Source organism: Rutilus rutilus, assembly GCF_951802725.1.
Source record: "Rutilus rutilus genome assembly, chromosome: 2".
NCBI classification, from domain to species: Eukaryota; Metazoa; Chordata; class Actinopteri; order Cypriniformes; family Leuciscidae; genus Rutilus; species Rutilus rutilus.
The window spans coordinates 7,879,425-7,907,069 of NC_140210.1; the positions used below are offsets into that span (position 1 = coordinate 7,879,425).

Consider the following 27,645-nt stretch of genomic DNA (forward strand, 5'->3'; position numbering starts at 1 on the left):
TCACAGATTACAATATTAGCTTGATCACAATGTTGCTTGATAATTATTTCGCGGAATATCACAAACTACATTATTTATTAGTTTTATATAAACATATATATATATATAAATTATATATATACAGTATATTATATAAACATTATCAAGTGCTAATGTACAAAATAATTATTCAATTTGGAGTGTTTTTGTTCTCCATTCAAATGCGAATGCAGCTTTATTATTCTGTTTTCAAGAAGAACGTTTCATTTATTTTCTACATTGAACAACAGAACCAAATACAGAAGCGATAAAATAACTGTCAAAGTGTAAGAAAGTAAAATACGAAACGATATAATTTATCAAAATCATAACTTTTTGCATTTACATGTTACACAAATAGAATAAAAAATAAAAAAAAAATATTATGTGTGGATCCTCCTGTTAAAATGTAAAAATTGTGTAAGATACGCTTATTACTTCTTTTGGCCATACATGCATAGAAATTCCACAAAACGTTCTGACGTCAGGTGATACTGTCATCTCATTGGTCTAGATGTACGTCAATCAGCGGGATAGTGACGTTGGATGTGTTTGTTATAGGTAAGAGAGCAAGTGCGTACTAGACAAAGGTACTGAATTCGATACTAAACGCTGATGGCAATGATTTGATACCACCGTAAAAAGGTAAGTTAGCTGTTTAAGTCGTGTTTATAAATTGTTGCCTGCTTAATATGTTCCCAAGATTGTTGGTTTTCTGAATTCAACAGACAGCTAGTTTAAGTTAGCAAACGCTAACAGAGCAAAACACTGTTGTTTTCAGCTTAATTTATGCCCTTTGTGAACTACTGAAAATAAGTATTCGATTATTTGGTGGTCATATGGGATTTAATATACTATTTAGGAAGGAAAAAACGTCATACATTGTTATATGTGTGATGTGCAGGCGTGCTGTTTAACATACTGATAGCATTAATCAGTTTTGAATACATCAGCTGTCTTTTCTGGAAAACACAATTAATGTTATCTGGGTTTTAAAGTCCATTTGTATGCAGGCCTTTAATGTGTACTAACCCAGTTGGCCTTTTACCCAATAACCAGGAATATACTGCTTTGATCTGTTACTTTTCAAGCACCTTTTGCAATAAAAAAAAAAAAAAACATATTAGGCCTAAAATGTATCTATGTGATACTGTATTCATCCATGTCCGAGCCTTAGACTACTGTAATCTGTAGATCACAGCCAGAGATTTAAGTCTAAGTTAGTATCACAAAATTATCATATGAATAAGTGGAGAGTTACTAAGCCACATGGGTCTAAATTTAGACCTTGCAAACCACCCTGCTGTCCTAAAGCTATTTCTGATCCACAGACAGAGTGAGTGGCAGGAGAAGCTTCGGATGCCTGGCCTGTCACGTAGCACACATGAGCACCATGTGTTTTGGGAATAACCTTCATAAAAGAGTGCTGTGGTGGTACATTAAAGCCAGAATTAAATGAAAATTCACCCTTTAAATTTCGAAATGTTATTGTGTACAATTCATTAGTGAATGTTTCTCTTTTTTTATGTTTTGACCTCAAAAATGTTTAATCACAATGTCATAACTGAACCTTCCAGTGAAAACGACATCTCTTGTGATGTATGCAGGACTTCTCCAATCATTTAGTCCAGTTAAACCGCCCCTGCAAGCTTGCATTCATCCATCTTGCAAACACCCACATCTCAAAATAATCCATTACACTCTGGATGTATGTCACAATCGAGAAGTAAAGATCTGTCGCTACTTCTGTTTCATTGTAATGCCTAAAAGCAATAATAATAGCACTTTAATATATACCGTGGCATATACTATTTATGGTACACCAAAGTGCCCCATGGTGTTTTTGGTACCATGAATATCATGACGCATGTCCAAAAACACATTCTTACAATTATGTATTTGTTTCAAGTCTCTAAACTCAAAAGCTATCAGACTTTGGACTTTGAGGAAGCATGTGAGAAATCAAATGGTAATGTAATTCTCTGTTGACATTTTCACAGAGGAAGTGATGTATTATTCTGGAAAAAGGCGAGGAGAAGATGGAATTGCTGCTGTCATTGACTTCCTGTTGTCCAATGCCCGGCTGGTGCTGGGGGTCGGCGGAGCTGCGATGCTGGGCATCGCCACATTAGCAGTGAAACGGGTGAACAAACTTTTTTTTATTTTTTTTATTTTATTACACACTACACAATTCTGATTGGTCAAAATAATATTGTTTAATAGAGTGCAACAAGTATTTTTTTCAATTCATTTTTCCCATAAGAGATTTTAAAATATTTTAAAGAGTTCGAAGCCATGAATCAAACCAACCAACTATGAGGTCAATCACAGCATTACAAACTTTGATTTCAAGCAACAACAAAAAAAGTATGTGAAAATCAGACAAAAAGACAAAGGTACAAGACTGTGTACGTAACTGCTTTAAAGAATTACAATTGCTTTGCACTAGCCACCCAAAAATGACAACTATGCGTATTGTGGAACACAAAAGAAAATATTTTGAGGAATGCTGGTAACTAGTTTCAGTTCTCATTCACCAACATTCTTCAAAATATCTTTTGTGATCTGCAGAAGAGAGAAATGCATACAGGTTTGGAACGACATGATCTGTGACATACATTGAGTCGTGTGAAAAAGAAAGTACACCCTATTAAATTCTAGAAATTCAGAGAAATTGCAAAAAACCCAAGATCTACACCTCAGACTCTACAGGCCTCAGTTAACATGTTAAAGTTCATGACAGTATAATGAGAAAAAGACTGAACTAGTATGGCATGTTTTGGAAGGGTTGCCTGGAGAAAGCCTATTTTCTCTCAAAAGAACATGGCAGTACGGCTTAGGGTTTGCAAAGTTGCTACTAATCAAACCACAAGACTTCTGGAACAATGCCCTTTGGACAGATGAGACCAAAGTGGAGATGTTTGGCCATAATGCACAGTGAAATCCAAACACAGCATATCAGCACAACCACCTCATAAACCACAAAAGTATTCTAGAGTCAAATGTGAGGCCATCCGCTAAAGCTTTGCCGAAATTGGGTCATGCAACCGGACAATGATCACAAGATCGCCAGCAAATCTACACCAGAATGGCTTAAAAAGAAAAGAATCGAGGTGTTGCAATGACCCAGTCAAAGTCCAGATCTCAACCCGACTGAAATGCTGTTGCAGGACCTTCAGAGAGCTGTGCATAAACAGATGCCCTCAAACCTCAATGAACTGAAGCAACGTTGTAATGAAGAGCGGGCCAAAATTCCTCCAGAACGATGTGAGAGACTGATAAAGTCATACAGCTAAAAGTGGCTCTACAAGCAACTGAATCATAGGGTGTACTTAGTTTGTCACACATGGCTTCTCCATTTTGGCTTTACTTTTGTTAAATAAATAATGACACCGACACTGTAATATGTCACGTGTTGTTCATCTGAGGTTGTTTAATTTTAAGACCTGCTGACAACCAGATGATTTTTTTTTTTTTTTATGTTCTGATAAACAAAACCATAGAATTCAAAAGGGTGTACTTTCTTTTTCATATATATACACAACACACACAAATATAAGTATTTTGAGAGTGTAGGGAGATTGACTCTCATTGTTTGAAGGGTGTGGGCGAGAGCTAATGTGTTATTTTGATTCTCTGATCATGGGAAATGTAGTTTTTCACCAGGAATTGCACTATTTATTTTTATTTTTTTTTAAGTTGAAAAAATGTAGGCTGATGACTTCAACAGGAGCATATACCATTAATTTATAAAAAAAACTTGTAGCTCACAGTAGGTCTGTCTTTAACGCTTTATACGTTATTGTTAAAAAAAAAAATTCCCAGTAGAGGAAAATGAATGAGATTTTTATTTCCAGAACCCAACGTTTACTCTCTATTATGGCTTATTTTGTTTACTTATTGATATTTTTATCTCTTATTTCTTCTTGTGATGTCATAGCTGATAGAACGTGCCGGCAGGCCTCCTGATGAGAAGCCTGACAAGAAGATGACGGACAGCTGGGAGGAGTTAGGCTTGGTTAGTGCCTCCCCCAAACTGCTCCACAAGGGCATTGAAGGAGTAGTCATGAAACAGATTGCAGCCGCAACCAAGAAAGGTACATGCATATTTAAAGAGTCTTCCAAATGAAGGTATTTCCCATCTAGCTGAAAGGCAACGACAAGAAATTTACTGTCTCATTGTGCACAATTCATCAGTGCATGTCAAACCAAAAGTTGTGTAATCTTTTATCAGAATGTTTTGACTTGCTCAAGTTCTAAAACTTCTGGTTGATGTCAATTGGACCTTTTTTGTCCCATGGAAATTCGGGCTTTGATATCACTGAACATCCCGTTTCACTAAAACACATCATGATATGGAAGTAAAATGGGTTGTGAATGCGGTTTTAAGTAGCAAATGTTTTTTGTGTGTGTTTAGCAGAACTGTCTCAGCCCATCCCCCTACCCTCACCTGAACCCCAGCGGTGTGACGCTGACCCACCTCAACGCCGGAAACGCTTGGATCTGTGTGTGATGACGTTTGCAGAGCGTCTGCAGCAGTACTTCAGAACACGAGTGTGTCTGTCAGCGGAGGAGGTGTCTGTCGCACAGCAGCGAGCGTTAGATATATCCACAGAGATCCAGGCCTTCCTGCACTCCAAACACCCAGACATGCCGTTGGGAGACATGATGCTGGCGGGGTCACTGCTCGACGACCTGCAAGTGGTCAAAGCCGATCATGCCTGCCTGATCGTGCCTCTACAGGTATCAAGATTCTCTCTGGACCACTATCTTTGTGCTTGCATGTGTGCAAATTTTATCTATAGTTGCTTAAAGACAAATCAAGTTTCATGATATCTGGAGCTGGCCTGGAGTCATATCGTTAGCCTCATAGCATAGTCTTTTTTTTTATTTTTATATTACTTAGGCAATTATGCTATGAGGCTAACGATATGCTAAATGTTGATAATTATATTTATTTTTAATAAATATAATTTATATATTATGTCATTCATATATTTATTGCATTTTTATGTTTTGTATCTTAAACCTTTTAGCGCCACCAGCTGTTCAAATGTTTATTAACATGCCAAGATATTTACATATTATTTTGATTCTCTGGGTCTAATCTAATCTAACATAATATCTTTTGATAAGCCATTTTTAAGTTTTTGGTGAAAAACTCCCTTTCTACTATACTTTTCAACTGTTGACCACAATTGGTTTTGCTTATTTTTAGACCAGCCATCAACATTTTTTATTAAAATTATTCTTTTTATTCCCTAGGATTTCAGATTTTTTTTTTTTTTTTTTTTTTTATCCTTAAAAAAATTATAATAATAATTTCTAGGTCCTTCATGTTTTTTCCCCCCCAGCATTTTTAAATGACCAACATTGGTTTAGATCATATTTAGACCAACATTCACAATTTTTCAAATTCAGGGGATGATGTAATATAATTTAGTAGCCTTTCCATCATTTTTAAATGAGCAGAGATTTTGATGACCCTTTCTACAAAATTTGTCAACTATTGACCAAAATTGATTTAGAACATATTCAAACTAACTTTCCCAAATGTCACCATTTTGATCTTTGGACTTGTATTGAAGCTGTTTTTAAATTTGTTCCAAATGTGTTTATTACAGCTGGAGTCCAGTCTGTGGATGCCTATTGCCGGAGAGGACACATTTTTGGGTCACCCTCAGTTCTGCATGGTGCGGCGTGAGAACCTCGAGTACTTCCCAAGGGGACGGAGCTACTGGGATCGACATTTACTGGGTGGATACCTGTCGTCACGGCTTGTTTCTGAGCAACTAGGCAAGGCTGTGATGGAATCAATGAACTGGCCTTCGCTAACCGGAACCCTGGAGTGCGAGGTGCGACCGGTGCTTGGGTCACCTGAGCTCAAACTGGAGATTCAAGGATTAACCCAAAGCAGTTGTGACAGTGGGGAACGCTTCTATATTACCGTGTTGCCAACAGTGCGCCTTAGCGAGATGATGCTTACGGCGCAGCGTGAGATCACTGGGTCATTCGACTACGTCTGGTACCAGAGCCTATACACCAGCGAAACAACTAGACTAGCAGCTCTTGACAAAGCAGACTCGGGGGTCAGAAAGAAGTGTCTGAAAACACTAAAGGCTGTGTGCCGCAACTGCCCTGCACTACGCAAGCTCAACGGCAGCCATCTTAGCAATGTCATTCTACACATAAGTGAAAAGGAAACTGATTGGTCGGAATCGGTGTTTGCTGATAGGTTCCTGCAGGCGATTGCCGAGCTAATCGGATACCTGGAGACTGGAATCATGCCTAGTTTCTTTAAACATAATGTGAATCTGTTTCAGGGATTTACTGAGGACGACATTGACGAGATGGGCTTCATGCTCTACTGTGCCATAACTGAACCTGAGATACTACTTATTTGAGTCACTCCTATACTTGTGCACAGAGCATTACATCTATCTCTATGGCAACTGGCAATAATGCATCTTTAAACAAAGAATGTAATATTAGATATTATATGTCTCTTCACAGTCCTCTGATGTGAATTTCTGCTTACCTGCTCCTTTAAAGGGGATTTTGAAGTGACGGGCATCATTTTACTACGCAGCACTATCCTAGTCAGACACTTTGCTTAGATGTAGGTTTGAAAGAAGTGAAAGATTTCATAAAACATCTTTATTCTGAGCTTTTGCTTGTGTGTGTGTGTGTGTGTGTGTGTATAAGGGTATTTAGACCGTTTGTCTGTGACTTCAGATGTATTTTTATTATGAGCTGTGTCGACCATGATTATATATATACAGCAGCAATTATAGACGGTGTGAAGCTATGTTGACCCTGAAGAAGCAAATACTCAATATTAAGACAATAAAGCAGTAATGCAAAAATATTTTTATATCAATTTTTGTTTGTTAGTCTTGCTTACAAAGTAGCAAAAATACTGTGTGTTTGATTGGGGGAAATCACATTCTACCCTTTTGTCAATAGCAGCATAAATGCCTAAAAAGGACAGAAATAAACTAAAAGTTAATGTGATGCAGGTTCCATGTATACATCCTATGATAACTTTGCCAAACAAATTTGGTTAAAAAATAAATTGCAAAAACAATAAAAATATTTGTAGGGTCAAATTTATCACACTTTGGTGAAACCTACTCCACTAATAAGGTTACATGAAATATTATATGATTTCTTCATTACCACTGGGATGCATGTCTGAATAAAGAGATTGTTCACATTTTTCACAATTGTTTGTGGTGTTGCTTCTGCTTTTCATGTCCATTAGAATGGATTGCACGCCCATTTGTCATTGATTTTTGTATGCTAAGAGATTTCCCCTTTGTGTTGCTATCATGTGAAAACACAATAAGCACAAGTCACGGTTTATGAAAGGTCAAATAAAAAAAGATATGGCCATGTTACTACTGAACTCAACAGTTAACAGCACCTCCCATAAAAGTGTAATAAGTTAATGTTTCTGAAGGGAAAAAGGGTTAACTGTATTAATGATATTTGGACATTTTAAGGAATCCTATTCCAATAATCCTTTTCTCTGGGCCACTTACATTTACATTTCATTGAATGACCCAGAGAAAAGAGGATTTTTAAAGTCGATATAAGATAAAGTGTTCTTTCTGAAGTGTTCTCATTCAAAAAAATTAATTATATATATATATATATTTTTTTTTTTTAAGATATAAAAGAATTTCCTGGTAAAATAAAGTTTGTTTTCTAAAATAAATTAACTGGATTATTTTCTTTGATTGTCATTGCCTATCAATTAATTACAGTTCGTAATATTTTGAAATATGTATTCCATCTCTCAACACTGCAAAATAACGAGCACGAGCACGTCTTATTTTTCCAGTTATTTTGAGGAATTGGTTCTGAGGCGGAAACAAGTTTGAGCCCCCCCCCCCAACCAGAGGTGTCACATGGCTAACTATGGCAAAGGCTGCTTCAGTTACTGCTCTCCGGGAAGCGCTTTAATGTTTGTTTACTTCTGAACAACGACTTAAACTAACTTCTAAAAATTAGCCAACAGCTACTCTCGTGAATTGCTATGTTCACGCTGCCGTCAGCGAACGGATTTATACGTGTTTTATTCTGAACTGACCTGTCAGTTTTCATGACATTGCGTTTATGTCATGGTTTGTATTTTGTATCAGGCATGTAATTTTTAAATCGGCGAGAACTGGATAATTTCATGCTTGTTGTGGTTTTTAAGTAGTTATTATTCTCGGGTCTGGCGACAAATCAGTTTGCTAAAGATATACGTAGTAAAACTAGACCTCCTGGAGTGGATGGACAGCACTGAAGATGCCGGTTTCAGGGGTGTAAAGTATGTGAGTGACAAGTTTAATTATTTTAGTATTATTTTATGGAATTTGTACTTGAACATTTAATGACATTTCCGCAATTAAAGAAATCAAAATTTGTATTAATTAAAATTTTAGACCTTCAGTGTAGGCTACAACAAAGTGCATACTTAAGTTATAATAGCTTAAACAAGTTTTTAATTTGTTTTTGTTTGTTTTTTCGGTAAAGTAACAAGCCTCTCAAATTGACATCCTGCAATTTTTATTTGAAACAGCCAATGAAATCCACTTAATTAGCCACAGTTATGTCTATTTGTTCTCGCGAAGAAATTTTAGCAGTCATCATAACATAGTGGTTTACATAAAACAATGCTTTAATCATAACCATAGTGAAAAAATGGGGAATGTATGTATGTTGAATGTAAATACGGTAGATGACCAGTCTATAAACGACTATATCTACATGTACTGTAAAACTACTATAAAATCAGGTCTTGCTGAATGTAAAGTTTAACTAGCAGGTATCAGTATTTAAGATGTAATAGCCTTACTAAAGAAAAGACAATCACAACTAATTTTGTGAAACATTTTGACAGTCCTCATATTTTAATTTTAGTATAATTTCACAATATTTTTTACACCCCTGTCCGGTTTGTTTAAAAAAAAAAGATTCCACCATGATTGGTTCTCCAGACTTGGTGGCTTTTACTAAAGAAACAGATTTCAGTGAAATAGACCCATCAGCTCTTCCAGAGGAACTGTCTGTGCCCATGTATCCCTACTCTGGGGATATCACCCCGTGGTCCAGGATGTCTGGTGCTAATTTTAAGAAGGACTTTATTCTTATATCAGAGTTTTCGGAGCAAGTTGGGCCCCAACCTTTGCTTACTGTTCCTCCTGAAACCAAAGCTTGTGGGACGTTTGATTTGAACCACTTCTCCCTTCGGATTATGTCAGTGGACTATCAGTCCTCTCTCGCCAGCTCGGCAGGTTGTGGCTCTTTGAAACTGAACTTTGTAGAAGACTCAAAGATAGTTTTAGGGGATTCTCGAGAAGGAGCATTTGCGTATGTGCACCACCTTACGCTCTACGACCTGGAGGCTCGAGGGTTTGTGCGACCACTTTGCCTTGCCTATGTGTCGTCTGATGAGAATAAAATCATTCAACAATTCCAGCAGCTTTCCACAGAGTTCTCCAAAGTCTCTGAATGTCTGAAAACGGGGAACAGGAAGAACTTTGCGAATGAACTGGAGATAAAACTAAGAGATCTGAAGTATACAAGAGTCATGTTACTTAGAGAGATAGAAAGAGAGTTCAATAATACATCTGTGGAGTGCACCAATGAAAGGGAACGGATGTTGAATGGTATGCCTATATTAGAAAGAAATACAGATGTGAAACTGAAAGAGTGTGAAACTGAAATGAAATTACAAGAGAAAGACGGATGTGGGATTTCAAGAAAGGCGGAAGTAGAGTCTGAAAATGAGAATAGGTCATGTATTACACATGAGAAAGATAAACGGTTTGGAGATCGAAGGAACAAGCAGGATCAAGGATCTTGCCCAATGCCATTGCCTAACAAAGAACAGGAGTTGGCCACTGTAGAAAAATCGATTCAGGATTATAAAAGCCTTTTAAAACAGGTCACTTGCTACCCAACAAGAAAGCTTAGAAACTCTGAGTACTCCCCTTACGAACCAGATGACCTCCCTCATTCTCTGGAACTTGACTTGGATGATTTAAGGCACGATCAGCTTGCTGAGCCAATGCTAGAATCCAATGTTTTTCCTTACACAAACACACCCTCGCATTCTCTGCATCTGATTAACTCTACTTCATCTTGCCGATTTGACAAGCGTCTGAAAACTCTCGAGGAATTGTGTGACGAATACTTCCACCAACAGGCTCTACAGCAACTGGACTCCATAGAGAGGACATTCAGAGGAGATATTTGCCATCTCTACACACAACTCCTCTGCCGTAATCTTCTCCGCAACCTTAAATCTACCAATTTCTTATTTGAGGATCCATGTGACTTGGAAGAGGGTGCTGGATTACAGACTGAAATAGCTGGTCAACACTCAGTGCGACAACCGTCCTTTCTTCCTGCACCCTCAGTTCTAAGTGAACCTGTCAGTCTTGAGTCATACGCCTCCTGTGTTGAAATGGTGCCAATCAAACTAGAGTTGGCTGGATCTAGCCAATCTCCAGTTGTACCCAGCTCTGTAAATACCCCTTCCGAGCATAACCTACCCTTGACATCCGACACCGCCCCAGTAGAGGCTGAACTGGAAAATGAGGGAGTAGATACAGCTCTGGATTGTCAAGAAAATGTGGAATATGTTTCAGCTTTGATGAAGACCAGTATTAGTAGTGGAGATAGTATCGAGGTCTTAGGGACAGAGAAGTCCTTCAGATCCCAAGGTTCAAATTTACCAATGGATACAGCACTGCAAAGTCCACCACCTTTGTCCACTACAGCTGCACTGGAGGGTCTAAGGCAAGGGAGGGTACCTACCAGACGGACTTGCAGCGAAGACAGCATTGAGGTGCTTAGCACGACAGAATCCATCCTACAAGAAGAATTGCGTGGCTTATACCCTTGCGCAATTGATGAGGAAAGCCCAGAGCAAGAGAATGATGAGAAAGACAGGTGTCAAAAACAAGACAACAAAAATGTTGAATGTGTTTTCGGGATGGGAAATGTTCCTGGAGATCATGGAGGTGCCTGTTTGGAGTCGTTGCAATGTTTTTATCCTGCTGTCACCCTGACTCCACCTGACTGTCCTATTACTTTATCCCTGGGTGGGTCAAGCTTCCAAGATGCTTGTCATGCAACAGAATCGATCCCTCTCTTGTTGCCAGATGAGCCCTGTCGGACAGTACCTGATGATTTGTCAGACTGCTTCAGCTATCGGAGCACCACTGCCTCCACAACCTCCGAATGCCCTTTCTCAGCTTGTCTTCCCAGGGGGAAAAAAGAAGGTGGGACCAGACGAAGGCGTGGCAGAGTAGGGCGGGCAGCATTGCAGTTCTTGCGACAGTTTCCCTTTGCAGTGCATGCAGTGTATAGCCTTCTGAGTGGCCGAACATTGGTGGTACTAGGCAGCGAGGAGGCTGCAGTGAGACGACTAGTTACAGCACTGTCTGTGTACGTGCCACACCCGAGTAGATACAGAGACAGCATTCAACCTTGGACTTCAACGCCGCTTCAGCTTACTGACCTGCTCAACTGGAAACTCATCGGCTTTAACAGGTAACTTTTACTAAGCATCATAATCTTGTTTGAATGCCTGTTTTTAACTCAAATATTTTAATTAGCTAGGTCTGACATATTTATTGGGGATGAACAGGAAGGTATCCAGTTAAGTCTGACAATCACACCTTCACCGAGTTCTGAGTCCAAAGGCTCCTGGTACAAAAAGCAACAAACACTCAAACAGACGGCTGTAGTATTACTTACAAATCATGATCATAACCTTTACTGCCATACTAAAAATCTTAGGTGGCTAGTGATTCATCTTTTCTGAATACTGAGTCTGGGTCATTGTAAACCTGGAGACTGATGTAAATCATGAGCTTTGAAAAACTTACCTTAGAAGTGTGCAATAAAAGAAGTGCTCATAAATGGCTGAGAGACAGTATTCCCATTTGAAACAGAGTAGAGGCTTGGACGCAGAAATAGTATTATAGGAAGATCAATACATCATGACTTGACAATAGAGATCTCTAGGAGCAGGGTTGCATGCCACTGATATACTGCATAAACATTCATTGCTTTGTTGATGAGCTTAAATGATACAGTAACTATTAAAAGGGGCATTTTACTTGGGATGCATAAAAACAAGAATCTAGTTACCCTTTCAGCAATTACACTAGTATAAACACTGTTAGCTAAGTTGAAGCTCTAAGTTAACCTCTTTTAATATTCATGCATCACATCTACATCATAAAGATCCATATCATGAATTTACTATAATAATTGACAACTGCTTCTTACTCATTCAAAGTTGCAAGCAAGCTATTGATGGGTAGGTGTAGGAGTCTAGATTAGAACCGCACTGTTTTCCAGGAAGTACAAGCAGAGGAAGGATATTTCTTCCTCTTGACAATATTCACCTTGACAAAATGTTTGTTTTTTATATTTACTCAGGATGTGCTGTTTTACTCACACAACTTTGCCTCACTGCCTGGGCCATTATAGCCGATACATCAGTGTTCTAGATGTGGATCAAAAGACACTGCGCTGCCCAACCTACAGTGGTACTCTAATCAACCTGCTGGTGGATCCAAGGAGCAACTTTAAACGTGGAAACACCTACTTCATGTTTGCTCAAAGTGTGCAAAGCAAGCTTGTCACCAGGGCATTCTTTTTAACATTTTTACATGGTCGCCTTACACCCAGAAGGTCTAGGGAAAGTACATGGACAAAATGTTTTCTTTCTGAATTTCACAAAGATGATAAGAAAATCCTCAACTATTTATCTGAGCTCATTAAACTAAACTTCATGGAGATTCCACCCAATGTCCTCCGATTCAGCTACACCACAACCTCCATTTTCAAACACTGAAACACACTATCTAGTCAACGATTTGTGCACTGTACAGTAGTTATACTTCGCTTAGACTGCACATCTAGTTGTTTTTGCCCATCTGTAACAGTATAGTCTTTACATTTTCTGCATGCTTTGAAATCTTGTTTACAAAAGGCAGTTGAATAGAATATTTACAGTAATATTTTGCAAAGATCCCTAAGAACTGTCATAGTTCACAACCTTAAATGATCTGTAACAAAGCAATATTAAACAGCTTTTCAGTGTTGCATTTTAAACTGTCATTTATTTGCATTACTGCTGATTTGTATATTGTTCTGTTTCTGAATATAATTGTGATTTACATCCTCCAGCTATTAATCACAGTACTGTAATGTTACAAAATACTGGTCATTTCCCCAAAAAAGAAAAAAACTTGGCATTGAAAAAATGTAGAACTAGCGCTTATAAACTTTGAAAACATTAGAGGCACTCTTTCTGTACATTAAAACTGTACAGTTTGACCATTTTGTCGAAAAGTTAAATGTTAATATATACAAGAGTTCTTCATTTTTACAGTTTTAAAATTCTGAATTGACTGAAAAATGAGCTATTAACAAGATCCGTTATATTAGAAGTGAGTCTCACAGCGAAGTCAAGAAGTGCGTCTCACACTTTGCCAAACAAACACATTGGGATAAAACATTTCCCCAGCAGATAATAAAGGATAAATGAAAGATTGATCTCGTCCAAACTTATTGCATGGAATGAAATGCAGTGCATGTTCATTTGTTCAGGATGTTGGTCCGGCTTATTGTCCTTGGCATTGGATTTGTTGCAGGATTTTACGCTTTTCTGTAGTAAGTCTGGCCACCTGCAAGAGAGAGAAGAGCAGCTCACCTTAAAAACACTTGGGTTATTAAGATCTAATTATATCTTTGTAAACTTTTTGTTACACCAAAGTCTTTAATGGACAAGATTCTTACATTGCTTTCAAGTTGCAGTCTCAAACTTAATTGCCAAGGGCAGTACAATCTGAAAACAAATAGAATGCAAATTGTTGACAAATTAAACTTAATACTATATGTATTTAATATGAACAAAATTCTCCAATTTCTTTATAGTGGAATTCATTTATTCCCGATCTTCCTTTTTACATCCCTCCGGATAAGGTGTATTAGGAATATTCAAAATGTCCAACGCAATTCCAATATTCAATTAGAAATAACTCTTTTAATGTTCATGCATGTACAGCAAACATCGTTCAGTGCTGAAATATGACATGTTATGGATTTACTATAGTGATTGACTGCTGCTTCTTACTCATTCCAAGTGGCAAGCAAGCTATTGATGGGATAGGTGTAGGAGTCTAGAACCACACTGTTTTCCAGGAAGTACAAGCAGATGAAGGATGCAACTAGGGAATGTTCAGTTTCACTCCATGTTCTGAAACAGATATAGAGCATGTACATGCTTATCATAGATGTTTTTGTGCAGTTTTGGTGTATGTGTGTGAGCACACACACTTACCCCTGTATGAGTTGGTACTGCTCCTCATGAGACAGTTCCTGCAGAAGACAGCACAGGATGTAGTGCAGCACATCCGGCCTCCCCAGCAGACTGTTAAAGAACCAACGGAGCGCCCAGTGGTTGAACTGAAGAGGCAAATGGCACAAACACACAATTACACACATGAATCTACACAAAATCAAAAAATACTAAATTTAACTAATAACTACAGAAAATAAGCACCCTGAAGGAAATGATGACGTCGAGGATGGGGCTGAGCTGGGAGTGGAAAATGCGCAGCACCAAAGCCTGAGTTGCTAACAGCAGTCTAGCCTGGTCAGGATAACCCTAATGGGAAAAAAATAAATAAAACATAGCACCAAAACAATGTATAATAATATATAACTGGTTTGATCTGCCCCATTTGGCATTTAAAGAGTATTATTTATTTATCATAATTTATTTCAGATATGCCAGATATTCAGAGGCCTAAGAAGTTTATTTTTTTGTGCTTCTCATTTACCATCATTATATACACATAAATATACTGGCATTATATTGGGCATCAGACACACTGCTTTATAGATAATGTCATTTGCCACATAAATGTGAGTCACGAATAATCTAAGGTTTACACACACAAAAAAAAACTGCACAGAACTAATTAATTAAACTCACATTCTCAAAGGTTTTGGGGATCTGTATACGGGAAGTCTGTGTCAGCTCCTTGAGAATTGCATTGGCAGAGTCTTTGGTCACCTGAACAGAAACACATCACTATTTGTCTCCAAAACATCTCAGTATGTTCTCCATCCTCCTGACAGACACAAGATAAACACTCTTCTCACCGCTTGAAAGGTGACGTCAGGCTCGGCATAGAATGCACCGACGACAAGACCATCTGGAGTAATAAAACTGGAACTGACAATGCCAAGCAGATACACCCAGGTTTCTGACTACAAACAAAGAGACATTCGTCATAAAAGACAGATCTGAAAAGTACACACTGACAGACTTCACAAGCACATATGAAGAGTTAATATGAATGAAATCACAATGGGTTTTGATGTTTTTTATGATAAGGTGGCATTTGATGCTGAACTGTTTGCCACACATTCAGTATGCAACAGCTAAATAATGCCTTTAACACTGACAGAATGTTAATAATGCAAAATATAGTTTGGTGGCCAGTGATAAATATACTGCATTGTCCCAAATATAAGAATGTTTTTTTCTTGGAAATACATCTGAAAAAAATGGTGTCGTCTTAAATTTGCGGTCTAAACTTTTACATGTCAATAATACACCCGCAACAATGGGGAGTGCCAAATATGTGTGTCCAATAATGAATGTTTCCCCCTGGGGACTGATAAACGCAGAGGAGTCAAACAACTCTCATAAAGCACCCAAGAAATTAGGGCTGTAATCTCCCAGTTGATTAGTCGATTATTTGGTCGATACGTTCTGGCTCGACCAAAATTCTGATTGGTCGATTTTTTGCCGCGTTCATTTCATTAGTTTTGTCGCATTCATTTAATCAGTTTTGCCGCGTTCATTTCATCAGGTGGAAAACACTAGTTGCTAATGGGGGTGTTTTCAGAGCACCGCTGTTTCACAGGTAACAGTCTGTCTTCAGAACACCCCCCTTGATTTCACTTCTTTTGGATTAGCCCAAGCCGCTGGAGAAGAGAGACAGATTGAAGAAAGTAGGCTACTAGAAGGTTTGCTGAATATTATTACTTGATCTGGTTTGTTTAATAAATATAATTTTTTTATTAAAGTGGACGTGCCTTTTGTGTTTAAGAGTAAAAGCTTTAAATTAATAGTCTATTCGTTTCTCAGCCGCGAAGCTGCTTCTATGTTCGCGAGCTGCACAGAGCGGCTGAAATTATAGTGTCTGTCAGTTATTATAATACATATGACAAAAACAATTGTCTAAATTATGTTACATATTCCTCAAAAGTTCTTGTCATGATATCACTAGTTGACAACATAGTACTATTTTCGGAAATCATAGGCTATGATATTGCGCAGGTGCACGTGATGCAATGCTGTCAGAGCCGACAGACTCGTGTGTCAGACTCATTTCAGTGCAAAATAATTACGTCAAAAACGATTTAATACTGCAAATAGCCTACTGGATTTTTATGTTTATTTATAATTCATTTAGGCGGACAACAAGGCGCACAGTGCGCAGCTAATGAATTTAAAGGTTTTTTTTTTTCATTTTTAGTCGATTTTTAGTCGAAAATTTCAGGACTTTAGTCGACCAAGAATTTCTTTGGTTGATTACAGCCCTACAAGAAATATGGTGAGTCAGAGTGTAATGTTGGTAGATGGTGAGCCCAAAAAAAGATAAGTTAAGACTAAGTCTTAAAAATGCTAACAGTCAAAGAAAAGCTCAATGGCCGCTTTGAAGAAACAGAAAAGTGTGTCAGTACGTAGCCGAAAAAAGACACGAGGGGCTGCCCATAACCAGAGCCGTCATCCAGCTGAAGGCATTGGAAATTGCCAAAGAGCTGAACATACCCACCAGCGAGGCCCACCATTTCTTATTTCGGCTACGTATTGATGCACTTGCCTGTCAATGTCCTCGAAGTGGCCACTTTGATGCAGCGTAATGGATTAGCGCTTAGGCATTTCTGTCCAGGAGTAATTAGCTTTTCAAGTGGATTTACTTAATGTAAAGTTAACGAAAGTTATCATGAGGACTGTAATGTTTAAAGCAGATGACTTAACAAATGTAAATCGACCGGGAAGATTTTAAAACGAGCCGTTCATTAATAAACACGCAAAACGCTGTGAAAATACAGACCGGAAGTCAAAAGACAATGAGCGCAGCGCTGAAAAGGGGCGGAGCTACATGAGGTCTATAAGATCGGCCAAAGGAAAAAAAATCATATCCCCCTGGATCAGATAACCAGGTAATACGGATCAAATACCTGTGTTTTTTGATATGCCAACATCTGTCACTGTACATAAAAAAGGTGAGAAATCCATCATTGTGAAATCTACTAAATGAGCATTTTACCAGAAAATTGTATTTTAAATATATAAAAAGTGCAATATGAAAATTATTTTCAAATAAAGAATTTCTTTAAAAGACAAGATTTGGTCTACAAAAAAGGTACATCTTGAAAGGGGGGGGGGGGGGGGGGTGTCTTATATTTCGGAACAATACGGTAGATTTACAAATGGCAGTGGAGTGGAGGATCACTCTTACATTAAAGAATAAGGTGGATTAAGTTATATAAAATAAACATTATATAATATTTTACCTACATTTGCAAAAACAGCAGCGTTGCAGTCCAGAACCCTCAGTGCAAACTTCAATACCTCCATCATCTTGAATGTATTTGAACCTTTATTGAAGGAACAGGGTTGGTATTCAGCATAAACATTCATTGTTTGTTGATGAGCTTAAATAATACAGAATCTGTTAAAGGGAAGATACATAAAAATGCAGGAAACCAAGAGCCTGACTAACCTTTCAGAAGATGTCATTAGATAAACACTGTCAATTCTCTACCTTCAATGGGTGTCCAATTGGTGCTCAGTAAAGGATCAGGTATGATCATATGGCCACTTCCTGGATCAAATTCTTCTTGTGCTATATCAGGGACTTGGCCTGATGTAAAAATTCTGAGGTAAGCTCTGAACTGTGGAGGTGTGAGTCGGGAGGCGGGGCAAGCGGCACCGAGCATTGGCGATAACATTGTTTGGACCGCACCACTGTAGTCGGCAACCTAAACACACACACATAACAGAAATGCAGTTAAAGGAATAGTTCACTTCAAAATGAGAATTCTGTTATCATTTACTCACCCTCAAGTTGTTTCAAAACTGTATGAATTTCTTTCTTCTGTTGAACACAAAGGAATATAGTTTGAAGAATGTCGGTAACCAGACAGTTGATGGACCCCACTGACTTCCATAGTAGGGAAAAAAAATACTATAGAAGTCAATGGGGTCCATCAACTGTCTGGTTACCGACATTCTTCAAACTATCTTCCTTTTGTGTTCAGCAGAAGTAAGAAATTCATACAGTTTTGAAACAACTTGAAGGTGAGTACATGACAGAATTCTCATTTTGAAGTGAACCATTCCTTTAAGACAGGGCATTTACATTGTCACAATCATTTACCTTTACCAAATTTTATATTTAAGATCAATTATATTTTATGAAGGGTGTCCTTCATACAGGGGTGTGTAGATCATCATACTGGCCACAAATCCTCTGCATCAAAAAGTTAGAAAGGCTATATTAAATAAGGTAGAAAGCACAGATGGAAAAGGCTTTATTCAGATGTACCTTGCACAGGTAGAGGGGAACCAAGTCTCTCATTCTCAGCAGCCTAAATACAGACAGACATACAATGAAAGATTGTACCATAAATTGTAATAATATTCTGCTTATATGACAACAATGTTTATGATATGCAGCTGGCACTCACGTGGGGCTATTGGTGCTTCTGACAACTTTCAGATAGCGAGCCAGCTCACGGTACCTAACGTGTTGAAAAAAGGGTAGATTATTATTATTATTATTATTTTATTAAGGTTAGCAAGGTCCTAAGCAATAACACTTAACACAAACTCAAATAATAATCATTGGCTCTACACAGAATCTACAAACTTTTTGCCCTACATTTTCTGTGCTGTTTACAAGGAAAAATCCCAAGAATTAATTTAAAAAGGTGTTATTATGCCCTTTTATAAAGTCTTGATTTTATTTTTGGGGTCTACTAAAATAGGTTTTCATGCTTGAATGTTCAAAAAACAAATTTTTCCACATATATTACATTGCTTCAGCACCTCTCTTTCCCAGACTGTCAGTAAAGCTCTGATTAGTTCCTGTCTCCATGAAGCCCCTCCTTCCGAAAAGCAAAAAGTGCTGGACCAGTGTGTTGTGATTGGTCAACCGCTTTGAGCGTGTTTCAGAACTCAACCAGGCCTCGCCCCCTTTTTTGCGTATGCCTAAATGAGGAATATTGTGACGCGTTTGTTCCCAGAAGAAAACTCTACAATTGAGGAGTTTCAAGGTAATTCAGAATCAGTGCGCACTGACATAGAGAATAACTCCCTTTGAGGTGAACTTTGTGCTTTGTAACATTGCAGACCCTTTTCGTGCTCAAACAGCAACATTACATACAAAGAAAGTTAAAAATGTAAGAAAGCATAATAGGTCCTCTTTAAAAAGGGCAAAATGTGCTAAACAGTGCAACACTATTACTGATCATTGTTAAATATTTTGTTCCATTTATATTATGTTTCAGAGTAGTGAAAAAATACAGTTTTAGGTGAATCTACCTTTAAGTATGCATTCAACTTTGTGAATGACAGATGTATGAATTCTTTCTGTGGAATTCTGCATGTGCAGATTTTGTGCAGGTTTATTGCATATATCATTGAAGTAAATTAAGAGGTTTGATAAGCAGTAAATAAATCATAAAAAGTACACTAAGGAAGGGCCATTACTTGTTTTGTTGTTGAAGTTTACAGACTCTCGCTTGAATCACGCTCAGAGGTTCATACAAGACTTGAAGCTTTCGACCTTTGACCTGCCTCTCTCCAGTGATATTTTGACCTTTTATCACGCCAGAAAGCAAGGGGTCATCCCAAGGAAGCACACTCAGACTGCAACCACAGAAAAGACAATTTAATCATAAAACAACAAAACAATGCCAGACCACAACTGAACAATTATTGTATTAACAAGTAAAATCTCAGAAACATTTTAGAAACACAGGAAACAACATAAGGGGAGCAAATGCTGACTGAAATTATCATCTTGGATGACATTTTCTTCAATAAGCAAAAAGTGCATGGCTTTTCCAAACCCAAATTACAGCACATGTATGTGTTGTTACCTTTTTGGCAATGTGGAGTTTGAAGGCAGAGGAAGCCTCTGGAAGAAATACTCCAGTTGCTTTATGAAAGTGCTGGAAAAATCGAAGTCAACTAAAAGCGTCCACACCTTCGTCATAAATCTGGAAGACAAACGTATATAAGAGTTTATAAGTTTATAAGAAAACTAGAAAATGCAAAAGGGACTTTCCAAGTAAACACACAAAAGTACATGTTTGTAGCATTACCTCCACAGGAGCATTGACACGGTTTCAGATACAGTGGTAGCAGCATGAACGTTTCTGCAAGGGACACATAACAAACCAAGATGTGCATTTTACACATTACATACCAAAACCAGGGGTCAGAATATGCAGTAGTGTATAGTATTTTACCCGGGAACAGTGTGAGTGACGAAAAGCTTGATAGCGCCTAATAGCATCACAACAGAAGCCTTTGGATTCTCTTTCTTTGCTTCATTAAAAAACATTTTGATATGTTGACTCACAACTGTGTAACTGAAGGAAAAAAAAAAGGAGAAAAAATACAACTTTAGTATAGCATGGCGTTCGCTAAAGGCTGGAATACACTACACGACTTTTCAAATCTGAACAGATTTTAAAACACTAACGTTAGGCATCATACACTTGCCGACTTTGTAAATGGTTACAGTGGAAAAACTGGGCATCATACACTACCAGACTTCGTAGTTCGTACCGAATACAACAAACGCACACAGAAACACGTCTTGTTGCTTGGAGATGCATGACAGATGAAACACAAACATGGATATGCAGATGACCACAGTAGTTGTTATAGCGAGACTCAAGCACATTTGAATGAGGTTGACGCGGTCAGTTTGGACTTTAAAGGAGAACTCGGCAACTCTAGCGAACCCTAGTCACTTCTTCTCTGATTTTCCCTTTTGTTGTCGCATGTTTTCCCCACGAGCTCCCCCTACAGCTGTGGAGGGGCGTATATTTCACAACTCGGTCGTAAAAAACTCACTTGCGGCGGCCTCCTCCCCCTCTCTACCGCTGCTCATGTGTGTTTGTTTTGATCAGAGCAAGCCAACTGTATCGCGTGGAGCTATGTCTACCGAGGTGGGTAATCTGGTAATACATCATACATGCGTGTGTGTTTATGTCGAATTGCCGTAAAGCAATTTGTGTTTCGCGCTCGTTCTCGTTCTAGTTCTCTCTTCTCACGAGACTTCCAATTTCTATCTTGCCGGGACGGTAGTCTCCAAGTTGCAAGGTTGGTTTTCCGCCTGGGAACGCTGGGGGGAGTGGGGAAAGTCACCAATATCACCAGAACAGGTTGTTTAACCATCCAAATGATTTCTAGACAGTTTTATTAAGTTAAAAAAGTTACCAAGTTCTCCTTCAAAGATTACAACGGGAGTTAGAGGTGAGTGGCGCAGTCAGTTGTTTTATCTGTGCGTCAATGAGTCAAATATTGAGGCTAATTTGATGTTCTGTTACTAGTGCACATATTTGTGTTCTCAAATTGGCTCAAAATATCAAACATGTTTTGATATCCTCCGACTGAATGAAATCATAGTCTGAAGCTAAAAATCAGAGTTTCTGCCCATCATACACTACGCGATTTTCTGTGAATTCTGTCAACTCCGACTGCCCAAAACCTGCAGACTTTCGGCAACTAATGTCGACTCATCTAGACTGCAAATTGGGGTAAAAGTCGTGTTGTGTATTCCAGCCTTAAGAATCACTATTACTATTGGTCCTGCTAAAAATCTAGTTACTAATACTGTAATAACAATCAATGTAAAGTTAATTTCTTACCCAAAACACAATTCTTAAATTAATTTGCAGTTTATCAATTGCACCTACATTGCCTAAATTAACCAAATTGTGACTGATTTCCAATTTTATAAAGCAGATAGCAAAATTATACTAAAAATAATATAAAAGGAGGACCACTCACTCATACTCCAGAATCTTAAAGTGATGTTTATGGCATCCTTTACATCCGAAGGCTTGACTCAGTGTTGTGTCGTTATTGTTGCGGTGACAGATACACCGACAGCCTGGACGGTTCGAATTCTCAAACCCCAACAAGAAAGTTGCATACTTCATTGCCAAACTACCAGCAAATTCGTGCAGTGAAGCCTCTACCACAAACACACACACACACAATTGTAAGATTTAGGCTGGCACATGTCGTGAGACAATAAATCTGCAGTTTAAATCGCGTGAGAGAACATACCTGCACGTCGTAGGTCTGAATCCATATCCAGCGGCTCAAAGGTGAAGTTCAGCTCATGCAGATATCCCATCAGGCTCTTATCCCGGAGGGACTTCCAGTAGACGCTGTGCTTATGGCTATTACAGTGGCAAAAGCCAGGGATGGTCCAAAACTCACACTTTAAAACACAAGTAATAGCACTTTACCAATGCTTCACAAACACAAAAGTGGCCTTGTTTTTAGCCTGGTATAGTATAGAGGGAGTAACACAAATCAGGCCTAGTATCCATCAACACACCAAACGAAGAAATATATATATATATATATATATATATATATATATATATATATATATATATATATATATATATATAAAACTAAATACAGCAAAAAATGTGTGTATTTTTTCATTTGTAAAACTAGTATAACGCATAGTAGTATTTGTTTTTTATGTTGATGTTAAATTCTAAAATAATAAATAATACTATCTGTCTGAACAGGATTAAAGGTGCCATGTGTAAAAATTGAGGTAAAAATATCCAAAATATTGACCTCTTCACGCTGATAAAAAACACTGATTGGTAGATATTATGTATGAGGAATACATTTCGGTAAGTTGTAGCCTACTGTATCTTTCAACAGTGTTCGTGTTTTTTACTATTAGCTAACGTTAGTAGAGATGATCGGTTCACGTGCGCTAGGGATCTGTCACGTAACATTTACAAGCGCCAAAACGGTATTTATTGTTTGAATTGCGTAATAAAATTGACAGAATCTGAGAGCTGAAATTTTTTTTATATCATAACTAACCTGCTCTGTCTAGTCTGTCGGTCTCCGTGTCCTCTTTGCTTCGCGATTTTTCTGTGCGCGAGAAAATTGATGCGTGTTGTGAGAGCGTGTGAAAAGTGTCAATTGCGTGTGTCACGGTGAATGCGTGATAGTTGGCAGCTCTGGTTACGTTGGTCAACATCAGCGAATGCTGTCTGTCAAATTAATGTAATATGAACAAAACGAATATGAACATATTCACTGGTAAAGGTGAAGGGGAGTAGCTTGAAGATGTCATATTCATAGAGTAGACAGACACACTTTCTGGAGGTATACTGCCCCCATTTGGTATGGAATGTGGAGTATGAATTGATTTTTTTTTACACATGGCACCTTTAAAATATTGGGATTTATTTCATTTAACACAAAAATGTCACAAAAAAACATGCTTTACTTTCTGTTAGCAAAATTGTATTCACTTTTGCCTCTTCTGATTTGGGGGACATTACACTCTGCCATTTATATGAGTAACTAACATAAGGCCTAGATAGATGAGACGGAGTCTGATTTAGGTTTGAAGCTAGTGAACTCACCATGGAGGCCAGGTTGTCACAGATGTAGCAAAAACACTGATCACAGTATTGTGCATTATTTTGTAGAGGTCCTGAGACGTCCTGCTCTGCTCGACTAGAACAAGCAAACACACAATGACACATAAACAATCACAGACAACACAAGTCCTTCACGGGACAGTGGCCTCGCTTATTTTACTGACCAGAAAGCCAGGGTGCAGTCGTATCTAGCATGTGGAAGCACTATCGCAGTTTGGGAGTATGTGATGGCCAAGTCCTCATCCAGCTCCTCAATATGTTTGGGTATATCTGAGATCAACAGAAAACAAAGAGAAGCAGAGAGATGACAATGCTACTGAATGATTACCATAGTATATATGGTATATAAAGCTATATCAGAGGTACTGCCATGGTATATCAAACAAAATTATGTATTGCCATGGTATATCAAACAAAATGATGTATTTCCATGGAAATTTTGAAAACCCATGGCATTTACTACAGTTTGTGTCAAAGAAAACATGGTATCGCCATGCTATATATGTCCAAAAACGGTTTTTATGGGGCATATGAATGGTCACAAATGGTAAGTTAACTTTTGGTTTTGTTTATGGATTAAATGTGTGTAACGCAGACTAACGTTACCTGCTTCGTTCCTCTCATTTTCAACAATCAGCACAGAGGAATCGTTGAGGGTCATCAAGGAGTCACCTTCATCATCATCTTCATCGCTCAAAATGATTATAGGTATGTTGTGCTGCGTCCTACGGAACATGACAGACAATGGGAAGAAACGACCTCGAACACCAGCCTAACTCAACTAACATTGCGTGTGTCTCGTATAAAAAAACTTTAACATTTACTTTGTTCGAGTTTTCTGTAACTTAGACAATTAAACTTACATATTTTGTCGAAATGAACCCTCAGATGAGCGCGTTCAAAGTATGGCGCTTTTGCTGAATCACGTGACTCTGGCAAATCGGAAATGGTGTCAGTGTCGTCTGTCGTGTCGTGTCGTGTCCTGCCCTCCCCCAGTTCAATTTTAATTTAATTTTAATTCCTTTTATACACAATATATTACAACATCATAAATACACCAATACACAATATGTACCAGTAGTGTTGACAAAATTTAATATTTATCTTTCTGTACAGTATCAACAGTATCTTGTCATGTATTTACTAATGATTCTCCGCAAATGTGTAGCGTTAGAAAAACAGTCATTCATTTAATGTTTAAGGAAAAATGTAGACCTTTCCATACCACTACCTACTTCTGCTGTAGAAAGTATTTTCTCTTTGAAAAAAAAGAAAGAAAGAAAGAAAGAAAGAAAGAAAGAAAGAAAGAAAGAAAGAAAGAAAGAAAGAAAGAAAGAAAGAAAGAAAGAAAGTATCCCAAATATTCCAGATGCCAAAACCTTTTCTTGTTCCATTCAACAAAAGCCAGATGATGCAGCTCTATGTGACCACCTCAGTCATAGCTCTCTTCTTTCATACAGTTTTCTGAATCTGTTCTGGCCAGTAATAGGGAACTTAGGTATTTTCCACTTTTTCTTTTTTTTGGCCCATCCCATTCCTGCCCCATTCCAACCAATCTTCTTGGTTTATTTGTAAAGGCTGCACACTGCCAAATAGACTTTTATACAAAAAAGACAAAATAAAAAAAAAAGAACATTTAAACAGGAAGACTGATATGGCAAACATAATATGCAACATATCAAGAGAGCAGCTGTGCTGGAAATTCCCCAATAAAATTAAAGTCTGTGGCCACTCAGTGCTAAAAAATTAAATACATTTTTTTTTCCTTACATCACAATCTTTCTTACTCTTACAATCAAAACATCTCAGAGAGCTAAAAAAAAAAAAAAAAAGCTCTATGCAAAATAGAGTGCCTATTCAGTAAAATCATACATATTCATTTATCATTGAACTAAGACTTTCAAAGTTGACTGGATAAGCTAATGAACAGATTATCATAAGGCCTCCTACTTCATTTTATCATAAATATACACTTTCCGGTTCATCTTCATCCACATTGGTCTTCCTCAACCTCCCATAATATGTCCTCCTGGCGCACATAAATATTTTTTCATTGGAAACATTTTATCTGACTCCCTAGACACTTCCCAGGCCTATACTGACCTTGACTAGAGAAAGAAGCATTACTCACAAGTTGTTTCTCACAGATTAAAACTCGAAGCATGAGAGAGAGAGAGAGAGAGAGAGAGAGAGAGAGAGAGAGAGAGAGAGAGAGAGAGAGAGAGAGAGAGAGACAAAAAAGAGATAAAAAGGGCAATATATCTGAGTCTTCTACCAAGAATGTGATGGAAGGAGGAGGCCTGTGTTGTGTAGTTATCTGAGGCCTTGCATTTGTGTACCTCAAATAACTTTAACATCTCCAGTCAAAATCTTACATGTATGTCATATAATATCATAATATCTGTCATTCACCGACAGGACATGGAGCTGTCCCCCATTGCGCTGCCTGCAACATCTTCCTGCGAGTGTCTTGCATTTAAATGTAAGCCCCCCTTTCCAATGACTGTTCTCCTTATCTACCGGCCCCCTAAATCAAATTCCGCATTCATCACGGAAATGTCTGATCTCCTAACAACACTCTATACTACCTCTGCTAATACGATAATCCTGGGAGATATAAATATTCATGTCGACACCCCCTCATGTTATCCCGCTGCTGATTTTCTTCAGCTGCTAGACTCCCTTAACTTACAACAACATGTTGATGTCCCCACACATTCCAGGGGACACACACTTGATTTGGTTATATCTAACTATGCTCCTATCAGCAACCTACATGTTTATGATCTTAGTGCGGGTCCCACATCAATGCGGGTGCCCTGGCCCAGGATCTTCAACATCTCTCCTCCGGCTTTACTGACTCCCTTTCTGTTGATGACTCAGTGGATTTCTACAATCAGTCCCTGAGCAGTCTTCTGGACCTTCACGCACCCTTAATATCCAGGTCAGTCTCATTCACACGCTCAGAACCCTGGTACACCTGCGAGCTGCGAAAGATGAAGACGGCTGGGCGTGTCCTTGAGCGGCGGATGAAGGCCTCTGGACTGACTGTTCACAAACAGGCATACAGGGAACAAAAGAAGGCATATGCAAAAGCTCTGAGGGATGCACGTTCCAGGTTTTATTCCACTATTATTAATAACAGTCCCGGTAACTCCAAACAACTTTTTTCAACAATAAACCACCTTCTTAAACCCCCCTTATTGTCCCACTCTGAGACCACCGAGGAGAAGTGCAACATGCACATCACTTTTTTCAAACAAAAAGTTATTAACATCCGCTCTCACCTCTCCGCCACCACTGTCCTGACCCTCCCAATGGTCGACCCACCGCTTGAGATTGTTCAGCCCCTCTGCTCTTTCTCTGATGCCACACAGGAAGTAGTGGAGGACGTCATCAAAAAAATAAAAGTCGTCCACCTGTGCCTTGGACCCTTTCCCTTCAGCACTGCTGAAGGCAAACATTTCTGCTATCTCTCCATTCATCACTAAGATCATAAACCACTCCCTCATGGTTGGCCATATCCCATCAACGTTAAAAACTGCTGTCATCAGACCCCTACTGAAAAAACCCACTCTGGATCCAGAAGTTCTCTCTAACTACAGGCCTATTTCCAATCTTCCATTCCTTTCAAAGGTTCTGGAAAAAATAGTAGCAGCACAACTTCATGTTCACCTCAAACACAATTTCAGTCTGGTGTCCGCCCTGGCCATAGCACAGAAACAGCCTTGGTCAGGATCACCAACAACCTCTTGATGGCAGCAGATTCTGGTTCCCCATCTCTACTCATCCTCCTAGACCTAACAGCTGCTTTTGATACAGTAGACCAGGGGTGTCCAAACTCAGTCCTGGAGG

General features: G+C 38.4%; 3 protein-coding genes across 6 annotated transcripts; 2 read left to right on the top strand and 1 right to left on the bottom strand.

Moving 5' to 3' along the window:
* Positions 1-538: 538 nt before the first annotated feature.
* mief2 (mitochondrial elongation factor 2) lies at positions 539-7,237 on the top strand. 3 transcript variants are annotated; one of them, XM_084400550.1, is made up of 6 exons: positions 560-663; positions 1,350-1,452; positions 2,019-2,161; positions 3,959-4,115; positions 4,436-4,761; positions 5,643-7,237. In XM_084400550.1, exons 3-6 carry the CDS (start codon positions 2,027-2,029, stop codon positions 6,420-6,422), a joined length of 1,398 nt encoding a protein of 465 aa, XP_084256676.1. In that variant the 5' UTR covers positions 560-663; positions 1,350-1,452; positions 2,019-2,026; the 3' UTR covers positions 6,423-7,237. The 3 variants fall into 3 exon arrangements, with proteins under 3 accessions (XP_084256675.1, XP_084256677.1, XP_084256676.1); XM_084400549.1 differs by lacking the exon at positions 1,350-1,452 and having other exon boundaries at positions 539-663; XM_084400551.1 differs by lacking the exon at positions 1,350-1,452 and having other exon boundaries at positions 539-663; positions 4,439-4,761.
* A 684-nt stretch (positions 7,238-7,921) lies between these two features.
* On the top strand, positions 7,922-13,134 carry smcr8b (Smith-Magenis syndrome chromosome region, candidate 8b). The gene is made up of 2 exons (XM_084394139.1): positions 7,922-11,571; positions 12,469-13,134. The coding sequence occupies exons 1-2, from the start codon at positions 8,993-8,995 to the stop codon at positions 12,884-12,886; spliced, it is 2,997 nt and encodes a 998-aa protein (XP_084250265.1). The 5' UTR covers positions 7,922-8,992; the 3' UTR covers positions 12,887-13,134.
* LOC311281306 (uncharacterized protein) lies at positions 13,130-25,278 on the bottom strand. 2 transcript variants are annotated; one of them, XM_084394150.1, is made up of 22 exons: positions 25,026-25,278; positions 24,654-24,722; positions 24,397-24,515; positions 23,955-24,060; positions 23,773-23,866; positions 22,433-22,589; positions 22,151-22,337; positions 20,599-20,721; positions 20,452-20,505; positions 20,227-20,346; positions 19,835-19,993; positions 18,811-18,864; positions 18,669-18,711; positions 17,886-18,102; positions 17,639-17,718; positions 15,205-15,312; positions 15,035-15,115; positions 14,600-14,704; positions 14,378-14,502; positions 14,171-14,293; positions 13,834-13,882; positions 13,130-13,721 (listed from the first exon to the last, which is right to left on the bottom strand). In XM_084394150.1, coding segments are annotated over exons 2-22 (2,169 nt in total). In that variant the 5' UTR covers positions 24,656-24,722; positions 25,026-25,278; the 3' UTR covers positions 13,130-13,658. The 2 variants fall into 2 exon arrangements, with proteins under 2 accessions (XP_084250276.1, XP_084250277.1); XM_084394151.1 differs by having other exon boundaries at positions 25,170-25,194.
* Between the last annotated feature and the right edge of the window lie 2,367 nt (positions 25,279-27,645).